The sequence below is a fragment of the Vipera ursinii genome (genome assembly GCF_947247035.1).
Source record: "Vipera ursinii genome assembly, chromosome: 2".
Classification (NCBI taxonomy): domain Eukaryota; kingdom Metazoa; phylum Chordata; class Lepidosauria; order Squamata; family Viperidae; genus Vipera; species Vipera ursinii.
This window is the reverse complement of record NC_139513.1, coordinates 127,036,132-127,049,401: the sequence shown is the minus strand read 5'-3', so window position 1 is coordinate 127,049,401 and position 13,270 is coordinate 127,036,132. Positions and strand designations below refer to the sequence as shown.

Here is a 13,270-nt window from a genome sequence, read left to right as displayed (position 1 = left end):
ATATCTGTTCAATTGACCCAGCATAAGAAAGACAGTAGTGGATCATTAACAATTTGATATTTGCAGGCAATGCATTGTTTTTTTATTAAAAAGATGTAGAAAAACTAATTCTGAAAATAAAACCGGAAATTAAAAAAATCTGGGGTAAAGTTGTGTATTTAGAAGACAACATCACAACATAACTACTACTGCATAGTTAGTGAATCTACAACTGAAACTGAAGACGTGAACTGCTTTCCTTCCTTGAATTCAAAAATAGATCATTATGGTCTGTGTTGAAGAGGTAAGAAATTAAGCTTTTAAGGAGTAATGAATTTAGTCTAGATTATGAAAGAGACAGATATATATCCAGGACAGATATATATAAAAAATATAAAACATAAAAAACGCAGAGAGAAAAAGGAGGTAAAGGGAAAATATTAAAAAATAAATAAAAGAAAAAAATATATTAAAAAATTACTTCTCCCTTCAAGATAAGTACAATTTCAATAATTTATCACTTTCTCTACCATTTTAACCAGAGATCACTTCATTCCGTATCTTATCTTTTATCTATTAACAAATAATAAAACATTATCATTCAATTTTAATCAGCAAAAGTCCAGTAACCATAACAATCACATTTTCTCTAATAATACAACAAAAAACCTCTTCTTCCTATATCTTGTATCTATAAAAAAAATTTAAACCCTTATTATTAAATCAACAAAAACTCCCTTAAGTGCTACCACATTGAACATTTGATCTTTAATCCCTTCAAATAATGTCCCACAAATTAATTTCCTGTAATTTTCTCTTCATATCTTCTCAGAAACTCCTTTGCAAATGTAACATTTCCCTTCAATTTTAATACACCACTTTCTCTAAAAATAGGGGGGAAAAATCTCTTTCCCATATCTTATCTATAAACAAAGTTTAAAAGCTTTATCATACAGTCCTGGTAAAGAAAAAAATATTAAAATATACTACGAAAAATGTCATATATATTTTAAACTTGATCACATGCTAATTTTATATTCCTTCTCTTTTGGTTTTGATTTTTATTCCTAAATTTTAAATAGTGTTCCAAAAGCTGAATTCTTTTCAGATCCCCTTTATCTTTTCTTAGGAATTCCTTCATAAGTATAACATTCCCTTTTATAAATCCAAGATAAAAAAGTGAAATCTCCACATCTATGTCACTCTTCGGATTTATTATTTGTATGCCCCTTTTTAGCTATTAAGGTATCAACCAATTTCATTTGTAAGTACTGTGTAACATCTTTGTCCATATCATTCTTGTAGTGTTATTTTTAAATCTATATTCAAAACAATCTGATTAGCAGTTGTAGCCTCTTCTATCTCCTGTTTTAAACCCATTTTTTATAGTAGTAGACAATCTTATTTATTCTTCACCTTGAGTAAGACACATTTCTGAAATTATGCCACCTAGATCCCCCTGGATGCACAAATCTGACAAAAATAAAGCAGCTGAAAGCTGGCTTTCTTGACTGAAACAAATCAGAATAAAATAATACACCCTCATGGTTTATTCCTTTTAATCTAAGTACCAGAATACATTATGCTTAATCTATTAGAAAATATAGCACTATAGAAAATGACAGGCCTGTAGATTTGTATAAATCAATTGAAAATTCACATGCTTTCCGCTGAAGGATAAAGTCATAATTTTGCAGCTTTTCTAATCAAGAGCAGCAATTCTATAGCTGTGTGGAAGGTCACAGCTATGGCACTATCACCAAGGGCATCTCGAGAACATTCAACTGCATGCCAATCTAATTGCTAGTGATAGTAGAGGCAGTGGATTTCAGTCTATGACCCAGGAGGATCAATGACATCAATGCACTATTCTACAAGTATTGGTTGCTTTTCTGATAATATGCTACTGCCAATTTTCCAGAGGCAGAGGGCAAGTCCAATTTAAATACATTTTAATATATATGAATATGTATGTTAGCATATGGACATTAAAAAACCCAGAGCCTTATGGTATCTTACAGACTAACCAATTTATTATAGCATATGGTTCATGGACTAAAGTATCATTTGAATTAGACTCCATCACATGAAACATATGGGACAGTGGATTTATTAGTATCTAAAATCCCAAGTTTTTGTCTTTCATTCATGTTTTGCTGAACGATTCAAATACTGTATGCGTATAAAGCTGCCTTTTTTTTTTACTTCTGCAGAAACACAAGTATAGTGTTAGCAATCACTGGTGCCTTAAATGTGGTTTTTAGAATCCAAAAGGACTTCCTTTGATTTAAGAATAAATCAAGTTTAAACAATAATTAATATGATGTTCAGAACAGGCACCACCACTATAACCAGAGGTCACAGAATCTGAATCACAGAAAACTGAAACGGCCTTGGAGGTACTTTAATGCAGTCCCTGCCTTTGCGGGAATCTTGATATTATCCCTGAAAAAATAGCAGCCCATTTTGAAAATCTCCAATGATGGAGTATCCACAGATCCAAGAGGTAGGCTCTGTCATTTCTTCACCACTGAACTGCATGCTTTTGAATGGGGTCCAATAGTCAAGCCCATCCAAAACCCTTTGAAAAAAGATCCTTTATTAATTCAGTAATATTGAAGCAGACAAAGAGCTCTTCCATATACGATATGTCACGCAAGGCAGAGCATGCTTTTTCAAGATAATACCAATAGAAGCAAAGTGCCTCCTTGTTGCATTTCCCCATTACAACTTGCCTTCTGGTAGGCAAGGGGTTCCAAAATGCAGTACAAAAATACTCTTTGCTCTCTATTAGATTCACAATATCAAGGTGAAAACTCAATCTGCAACTTTGTAGCCTTTGCGCAAGTTTAACAGCAAGACAGAATAGGAAAAATTCAGGTATGTACAAGCTGGCACACAAAGGTAGTGAATAGAGATGTAAAATTTCCAACAATTTTGAAGCCACATTGCAGATGGGAAGGGATTGAAAACTTTGAGAAGAATTGAAACATGCGGATTTTTATACCATGCTTTATCCAGTCAAATTCACTCTGCATTTTTAAAAACATATATATGTACAAGTTTACTTATTTAATTTATAGGGGCTATAGTCCTATTATCATGATACAGCTTCCCTTAAGAAGCTAGATCAGGGGTGTCAAACTCAATTTCATTGAGGGCCGCATCAGCATTGCGGTTGCCCTCAGGGGGCCGGGTGGGTATGGCAAGAGTGGGCGTGGCCTACTGGGTGGGCATGGCTAGAGTGCGTACGGCCTACTGGGTGGGCATGGCCAGCTCTACATCGTTTGCATCAAGGGTGCCTATGGGGGCCTGGGCAGGAGTGGGACAGATCTGAGGGTCTCTGGCAGAAGGAGGGTCTCTGGGCCAGGGCCAAGGCAGTGGGGGCCGTTCCCTCACTGTTTCCAGGATGGCTTCACGGGCCACATGAAACCACTTCGCGGGCCGGATCCGGCCCCCGGGCCTTGTGTTTGACATGTCTGAGCTAGATTGTTATTATTTGTTGGATCAGATCTAATTTTATACTCCTTCTAGAAGAAGTTAAAGTGGGGGTCTTTTACATTTTAATTTATTGAAGGAATGCCACACAAACATTTGTATTTTTTATTTTTTAAATAAATAGTGTGGCCCAGGTACCATATGGATTTTCCCCAAGGATCTTGCAGACAGTTTGGCTGAGGGCCTTGTCTACCACTAGTATGAAGTGGTATCGTGGGCCCTTGACAAAATTGTTCCTGAGTGGCTTCTTTCTGCCAGACATCCTAGGTCAGTGATGGCAAACCTTTTAGAGACTGAGTGCCCAAACTGCAACCCAAAACCCACTTATGTATCATCGGGTGCCGGGTGGGCGTGGACCATTGGGTGGGCGTGGACCATTGGGTGATTGTGGCTGCGGTGGTAATGGCAGACTGGGTGGGACTAAAAAGTTCAATCAATCAATTCCAACTTTGCGAGATCTTTTTTTTTCCCGTGAGAAGTTGAAATGATTGATTGAACCTCTCTTTTTTTGCACATGGCAGCAGAGGCCTAAAGTGAAAAGGTTTTATAAAACCCAGCTGAAGGCCTAGGACTGGGGTGACCGTGCACATGCCATAGAGAGAGGGCTCTGCGTGCCACCAGTGGCACGTGTGCCATAGGTTCGCCACCATGGTCTTAGGTAGTTTGTTGGGTTTCTGAGGAGCTTCAGGAGATGAAATGGCAGCAGTGATGCTTCAAATGCAGATGAAGAAAAATTAAAACTTAATTTGACTGAACATGGCTGTGTTCAGGACTACGCTGTGCCAATAATGTAAATAAAGTATTCAACTGGTTGTTTTCCAGAGCCTCTTTTTCTGGTAGCTAACTCCCTTTTCAATAGGAGATACCCTGTGATTACGTTGCTTGACATTTTGCTGGTAAAGTCACTCAAATTTACTTTGATGTGGACCTCACTTGGGCAGGGCATTGTATAGTGCCTGGGACATCATCTTGTCAAGTCAACTGGCTTTCCTGTTGGCCTGTTACCTCTGAGGAAGTGCATTGTTTGCTTTTTAGGATGTCCTTGTCCACCTGTGACTTGGATTCTTATCTCTCTTGCTTCTTTGGATAATTGGGGGAGGGGGGAGGAGGAATATTAGTCCCCTGAATCAAAGTGATTATCAATGCCTCATTATGGAAGTAGTAAATACCAGCAGCACTTGGACTGGTGTTGGTCATCTCCTTCCTGAAGAGACCTTCTCTGGATTCAGAGGGGTTGGATTACTATCACCGAGGCTGCAATCTTCTTTTCTGGGTGAGAATTGTTCAGATGGTGGTTTTACAGATAAAGCAGATTATCTAGACTCAAAGCTGGGTAGGTTACGCAGGCAGTCTTGGTTGTGGTTGTTGTTGTTGATGATGATGATGTAGAGTGCCTGTTCTGATCCTCTTGGACCTCTCACTGGTGTTTTATATCATTAACCGTGGCATCTTTTTGGGCTAGCATCAGGATCTGGGAATTGGGCTGCCATACAAATTTTCTTAAGGGGTCATGATGGTACAGCTGTTAAAGACGCTGAGCTTGTTAGCTGGAAACCTGACAGTCCAGGCTCAAGACCTGAACACTATGTGATGGGGTGAGCTCCCTTTACTTGCCTCAGCTCCTGCCCACTTAGCAGTTTGAAAACATGCAAATGAGAGTAGATAAATAGGTAACCGTTTTTGGGGAAGGTAACAAAATGGTCCATGTACCTCGGCATATAGTCATGCTAGTTACATGACCACAGAAGTGTCTTCAGACAATACTGGCTCCCTCAACTAAGAAACGGAGATGAGCGCTGCCCTTACAGTCAGACTCGGCTTTACCTTTATAAATTTTCTTAATAAATAAAATAAAAAATAAAAATTATTAGTCTCCTGTAAGAAGTTAAAAATAGTTCTCCAAGAGGACTTTTGGAATCTGATGTCATGCATTCTTTGGGGATGTTTTAATGTATTTATAAGGTTTTTGTTTGATTACTGAGTTTCTGGAAAGCATTACATTATTTCAGTGGGATATATATTTAACAAATAAATACCTTGTTGTTCTATATTATTATCTTGTTTATAACTTTAGTAATTTCCATATTATTGTATTGTGGATATCTTAGGCTTATACAGTTTGTTATTATCTTTGTATACCACCAAGAGTCTGTAGACTAAAGCATTTATGAGAAGTTCAGACTTGCAGATATTTTAGCTAACCACTTGAGTATATATGACTTTTCCTATCATCTATCTCTCTGGAATATTTCCCTAGACAGAATTTACTCATCCAACAAATTCCCCTATTTTGTCAATGATGTAAAAACACTTGCTGGCATTTCCTCAGCAAATGAAGTGGGATGGGGAAGAAACACTTAATGAAAAAAGGCACACTAATCATTTGTTTTCCCTGTGGGTGGGTGGGTTTTCCCTGTGGGTCAGGCATCTCATTAAGAGTTATGTCTGCAATAGGTATTCCTGCATTAATGCAAGCAAATATCTATTACTTGGTAAGTGAGCAACACGTGAAAACAATCAAGAAATAAGGTGGATTTCTGGATTTGGACCTAGTCAAATAAAGGCAGGGGTTTTCAACCACCACCAAAACATAGATGGACAGTTGCCAGAAATAAATGATAGATGTCAAAATAAATAACTCTTTCTGCTACCTCCCCCCATATAATAAATGCTCAAATTACTATTACTCTAAATAAACATGAGTGGACAGTATTTAAACTATCTGTCTATTCTAATAGTACTCAAGGCAATTAATAAAATTAGAAACAAAAAGTTAACAACATAACATAAATACCAAAAGAGGCAGAAAAAAAAATAGTTTAACATTTAGAACCTGGCAAAGGAGACGCATATTGACAGGTTGTTAAATCCTTGGCTAAAAGGAGCCAAAGACAATTCCCAAGTGAACGAGTTCCACTACCCTGTAGCTTTCATTATCGGAAAGACAGGTCTCAAGAAAATGGGGGCTTCTTCCAAAGGAATTCTTGTCAAGATCTTAACAGCCAGTGGTAGTCCCCCAGGGAAGCATGCCTTAAGCTATTTAGAACTTGAGAAGTTAACATCAACAATTTAAAAGATGCTCGCTTCAAAGTAGCTGGCAGATAGTGATTTTTTTTTTAAAAAAATAGGCACTATCTTGCATGGGTCGGTCAGCCAGCCAGCCAGTTTCGGTTTTTATCAATTTTTCAGACAGATATTTGTAGCTAGGTTAAACCAGCTGAGGTGGGACACTGCTGGCTTATGCTTGTTCCTCACAATCAAAATACTCTTAGGACTGGAACGGAATTTTAATTTTTTTCTACCTTGGGTATTTTGCCATTTTTATTGGGAAGAAGGCATACAGAGAAGCAAAAATATTGCAAAAGAGTTATCCATCAAAGCCCAGACATGTAATCTTTAAAGGAATCCTAACAATAGCTAAAGCAATCTTCAGTAGACCTGACTAATACTGGCAAGCTAGTTAACAAATAGGCAATAAAAACATTTTTTTCTAATGCAGATGGTACAATGTGCACTTTAAAATATACTCCATTTGCTTTTGTGACATAATCATAATTTTACTTCAAGGTACACAAAAAGAATGAACAAAAAGCTAGATAATCAAACATTAACATTTTGCTTTTTATTGCTTTATACTGTATTGGATTCCCAGGAAATACAAATGTACGAGTGCGATTTAGCTCAATTTGCAATTCATATACCTTGTTAAAGACCCAAATTTCTCCATTCACTGTTGGCCTGGGGACACCATGTCCATTATAATGGAAAAGGACTCTTTCTTCTTTAGCATTTCGACGCAATGAAGTACACAGTTTCTTAACTTCATCAACTGTAGGATCTAGACTCTGTTTGTACCGGGCCTAATTGAAAAAAACAAAATAAATAAAGCAAAAAATGAATGAATGAATTTTACTTTTGCAAATGGAAATGCATGTTATTGAAAATTATCAGAACTATTTTGGGATGTATCAGAAGGAATCATGCATTTATCTATCTAAAATATACCTATGTATATATCGATCATGCTATTTTCTTTTAAGATTAGCAACATTAGTGCAGAGAAAGAGTAAGAAGCAATAAGTAGAAAAAATTAAAAAGAATGAAGTCAGAGAAAAAGAAATAAATATCTAACAAAATCTATACTCACGCCATTTACTCTTCCTGCATTGCAATTTGATTCTCATTTATTCTCCCTATTCTATGAATATTCCTTAAGTAGTTATGTATTCTTGATCTATTCCTTGTTTTACTACACCTATTTCTTATGTATTCCATGCTATTTACTTTTATGTTTCTTCTAACACATTCAGCTTTATTCACTCCCATATAATAAAATTCATTTTTGCTTCTCTCCATAAACACTCATCCCTCATGACATAATACATGCTACCTATTACCTTTCCATTAAATTTGTATATCTTAAAATTTCTCTATTCATTTTCTAATATTTAAGAAAAATTCTACCAGGGATAATAAGATCAATAAATGATGTATGCATTATTTGTATGTCACTTTGACAATTTCCCATGAAGTCTCATTTTTATTATTAAATAACTCAATACAATAACATAACTTCAAAATCCCCACCAATGTACAAACAATTATCTTCAAAATGTGAAGTGCCAAAAGAAGTATAACAGTTAAAACCAGTGTTTTTTTTAAAAAAAAAGGTGCCAGAACTCTCATCTTGGCAGGCGCAGGAAGCGGGGTGGGGCGCTGCTGCAGGCACAGGTGCGAAGGGTGTTGGCAGCAGGCTCCCCCCCCCCAGGGCTGGAGCTGGCCCAGCTGGTGCTATGGGAGCAGCAGAGCCCACTCTATATGGCGGGGCTGTGTGGTGCGGGCAGCGGAGGCGGTGCGGGTCAGGTGATGTTTTAATCTTATGATTTTAAAAATATTTTCTTTTCTATTGTAAGTTTCCCCAAACCTCGCCATGTGGATTGCATACAAATATTATATAATTGGTAAATAAAGGTAGAACATATGTTAAATATACATCAAATGATAATATGCTTCCCTACAAAGTCAATTCTTGCTCAATGACAGACTAAGGAGTTAACTCGGAAAGGCAAGAGGAAAATCTAGAAGTGATCTGTGCAACTTGTAGAAGGGAAAGGCCCACACTGATAAATTAAAAAATTTTGTGGTCTGCAAAGGAATGCTGGTGGGTTAATCAATGATTTGGTGACTAGAGGAGCATCTACAGTGTTGGAGTTCGAGGTCATGGTAAGCCATGGAGCACTAGGCAACATGGCTTCCAGGGCAGTGGTGGTGATTTTATTACTTTTTTAAAAAAAAGTCTGTGCTCTGTCCAAGGGTGCTTGGTAGGCTGCATGTACAGGCCTGGTCTAGAATTTATTTTGGAGCATTCAACTATCTAGAGCAGGCATGTCAAACTCATTTTGTTTGAGGCAACTTCTTATAAAAGAATTACCATTAATTTGTTTTAATAAAATAATTTAAATCAATTTTTCACTTGATTTCAAATTAAATGAATTATATTGGTTGACAATGAGATATTTTTTTAGTACAATTGCCAAATGCAATAAACTGGTTTTAGGTATATATTACTGGAAGGAAAAACCAATCCCTGCTGCGCTACTGATCCCAGAGAAGCATTTGCATGTATGCAGGTATCCTTAGGGTGCCATAGTTATGGATGAGAAATATTGGTTGCAAAGTTGGCATTTCTGGATGTAATACAGATATTTTGGACTTATTTTTGTTTCTTTGCATGTTTGATATTTTTAAAAAGGCATATGCTACTGACTACGCTTATGCACATATGTAACATGATCACTGCTTGTCCAAAATTTTACTATACAGATAATATCAACAGAAATTATTTTAGCCTTTTTAATAAATGTTGTTATTGATGTTAAGCTCACCAGGGAAAACATCATATATTGTTATGTATATACTAGGTTCATTATTTAAAGACTAAAGTGCAACATAACTAGATTCTAAATAATCTATTTTTCAAAACACACAACAGTCCAAACAGTAAAAGTAAAGTCCAAATTAAGAATATTTCATTCTTAAGAATTGTTTAGATTCAAAATAGTTTTCAAAAGTGTACAAAAGATACTATTTTTTTCTAGAATCAGCTAAATTAGACATATTACATTGAGAAAAATGTTTCTCATTTCTTTCCTGTTACCTTTGATTTCATTGCAGAGATGTTAACATAAGAAATAGATTACTTTGTTAATTTTACCTTCCAAAAGACAGAAGCAGATGAAAAATGTGAGGTTCTTTCATGTTGGCTTTTTTGAATTAGCTGTTTTAGATTCTAAAAGTTTAGTTCCTAAAGAAGTAATCCTGTAAATAATTTTAATGTGCTCCTCTAGTGCAGGCTCTTTTATGACTCAAGGACTTCAACTCCCAGAATTCCTGAGCCAACATGGCTCAGCTTGGAAACCTCTCCCTTTCCGCTCAGCATGGCTGGCTCAGGATTTCTGGGAGTTGAAGTCCATGAGTAATAAAAAAGAGCCAAAATTGCTAGCCCTGCAGTAGGCTTAGGAAAGCCAATAAGGGAGCTGGGGTTTTGTTGTTGCTGTTGTTTTGTTTTTGCAAAAAAAAAGGTGCCGGAACGCCGTTCTGAGCGTTCTATGAGAAAAAAAGCCCTGGTTAAAACAATTAGAAAAGTAAAACTAAAGATAAAAAAGATTATGGCAAGTACATTTTTTTCCTTCCTGGTGTTTTTCCCACAAGGGCATGGTCCACTTTTTTCCAGATCAACCAAGTGTTGAACCATTGATTGCAAGAAGAATTGACCAACCAGCTTGTTGCCCAAGCCTGCTCTTGTGGGTTGAGAGGGAGTGACTGGCCTAAAGTTGCAAAACCAGCTTTCATGCTGAAAGTGGCACTAGAACCCACAGTCTCCTGGTTTCTAGCCTGGTGCCTATCATTCTCTACATAGCACACCCATTCTCGCAAGACCTGGGAAACCCATCAGAACCTTTCTGAAGGCTTTCTGAAGTATCATGAGGATAGGCCATGTGATTTGGAGAATGGTGTGAGTGTCCTCAGGAAGAAGGCTTGGCAAAACCAGCACTTGGTGTCGCATATAGTAGGGTCAGGCTAAGTGTGCCTGATCAGCAGGAGAAAAATGGCAAAGGTCAACTAGGAGTGGCAGGGCCTGTGGAGAGCAAGGTGGCTGAGGCTTCCCAGGAAGTGGTGGCTTTGCACCATGCTGCTGGCTTAGTCTGGGGAGACTGAGGTTTCCAGAGGCTGCACTTTTGCACTCCACTGTGGCTCATTTGCACTCCACTGTGGCTCATTTTTTTGCAGCCCCAGAGTGCAACACCCCAAGAGGCCAGAGCCACAGTGTATTCTTTCTCTGGCCTCCCTGCACTTGTGCCACACTGCAGCACACACACACACACACCAAATTTGTGTGCAGCCTACGCTGGGCCCATAGGGCCCTCCCTACCACCGAGGCACCCCCACACGCTTAAGTCTCCTGGAAGTTTTTCCAAGGGAGAAAAGTAATTCATCTACCTTGGGTCATGTTTAATTTTGTATCAGCCTCAAAAGTTTTAGTAAAATTTGAATGAAGACTGAAAATCCATTCCTATTAATACCTGTATTGGAAAGTCTGGTCAAAGAGAAGGAGCAGGAAACAGACCACCCCCAGCAACAGAAGTACAAAGTATGTCCTGAATTTAAATGAATATACAATCCACTTATCTTAAGTTACACAATGTCCTGTCATAATATTATTTTACAGACTACCAAAATGAAATACAACGTTTTGTTATATCCGAAATGGCCCAGTAATCTTTCGCTACCCATTTTATCTTTCAGGTTCTTGCATTTTGAAAGAAATAAACAGAAAGTGAATGCAGAGATGATCCTTAGCATTACATGCCATTGCAGTACAATATTTCACCTCTCTCATCTGTGTTCATGACCAAAAGACAAGCAACTGCAACAAACTACAGTTTGTCACACGGTAATGCCACTCGTAGGGCACTGCATTAATGCAAGCATTGCCTTGTATCTTACAATTTCATCATGAAGATGCCAATTTCCAAAATTTATAACCTAAATCTCATTCTCTCTTTTAGCATCTTTCCAAGACATGATCACTATAGCTCTTGAGTGGCAGGCAGGATTTATGGGCAGTTTTCTCACTTGAATTTCTATCATATGCCTAAGATAAACTTCAAAGTGATCTCACAATTAATGAAAGTGAATGGATATCTTAAAAAGAAAGGAACTCCCCAGCTGCCAGAACTCTACACAGAAAACCTTTCATAGAATTCTAAACATACAAATTGCAAGAGCAAAAAAAAAAGAGGAGGGAGAAAAACAAAGAGCCTCTGAATAATCAGAAAAATACCTATTATGTTGATCACCACTTTTCTTTCCTTCTAATAAACAACATTTTGATTCACATAACAAATTTGTATTTATTTTGCCCTTGAAAGGCACAGACAGCAATTTGGGTTTTGACTGCACTATAGTATTCTTTTTACTGAAAAAACAGAAAACAAATGCAGAAACTTTAGGAAACACTTGCCAAAATATACTTCCTAATCTCTCTCTCTCTCTCTCTCTCTCTCTCTCTCTCTCTCTCTCTCTCTCTCTCTCTCTCTCTCTCTCTCTCTGTGTGTGTGTGGGGGGGGGTGCATGCAGGTGTGCATGTACAGAGGATGACATAACTATTGGAGCAAGAATCTGGAAAAGATAAACATCAGAATTTGGGGTCTGCACTTCACCTAAAACTTTCTCTGTTTAAGCTGCAGATTACTCATCTCTTGCCAACATCTATAAAATGTTGTAGAGTGTCTCAATTCTGTTGAGGGCCCTCTACACTGAAGATTTAGATTAGTACAACATAACAAAAGCTGCTACTTTTTTTCCTCCCTGTTCTAGTATCTTGATGACTAAGATGCTTATGGAACGATTTTGACAGCGTAAGGCTGTAAGAAAGAGCTATTCACCACTGTTCTGGTGAACAAATTATGACATAGAAATGTGTTGATGTAGAAACACAGCATCTGGGGGCATCACTGAACCTCTGAAACTTTATCATTGAACAACTTTATCACTGAATTGTATCACTAAACAAGAGCATTCCGACTTGCTGTCCTCCAATGTCTAAAATACCACATGGCACAGAGAAACCTCCAGAAATGAAACAGGCAAGGCGGCTGCAGTCAGGAGCTCTGGCGCTTATCAGCTAACTGATGATGATGATGATGATGAAAGGAGAAAAGTGGCAGGAATAGAGAAGCCAGCAATAAGTGGGTGACTGGGTGGTAGCAGAGAGACTGCAATAAGAAGGGAAAACAGGCTGAGTGAGACAGGGTGGGAACAGGTAGAAAGCAGGGAAATCTTCAGTCTTATCTGAAATACATTTATTTTATTTTTATTTTATTTATTTTAATCCCATTTATATCCCGCCCTTCTCCAAAGACTCAGGGCGGCTTACAATTTAAGCACAAACCAATGTGCTTAGCAGTAGCCTTCATTCTATGTATATGCCTGCTTATTAGGGCTTTCACACACACCCCAAGCGGCATTATTACAAAGTCAGCTTATTGCCCCCAACAATCTGGGTCCTCATTTTACCTACCTGGGAAGGATGGGAGGCTGAGTCAACCTTGAGCCTGGTGAGACTCGAACCTGCACTAATTGCAGGCAGCTGGTGTTACTTAAGGAGGCATTAGCCCACTGCTCCACCAAGGCTCCTACTGATGTTACACATACCTCCTCTACTGAAAAGGGAGAAAGTATGTTTTTGATCTCCCCCTCCCCACCCACAATGGGGAAGAAAACAATATGA

General features: G+C 37.9%; 1 protein-coding gene across 1 annotated transcript in view; it reads right to left on the bottom strand.

The window, feature by feature from the left end:
• The window catches only part of RPTOR (regulatory associated protein of MTOR complex 1), a 438,767-nt gene that overhangs the window by 296,599 nt on the left and 128,898 nt on the right, over nucleotides 1–13,270 (bottom strand). The window contains exon 4 of the mRNA XM_083354435.1: nucleotides 7,179–7,337. Within this exon, the coding sequence (XP_083210561.1) occupies nucleotides 7,179–7,337 (159 nt within the window). The remainder of the gene's footprint in view (nucleotides 1–7,178; nucleotides 7,338–13,270) is intronic.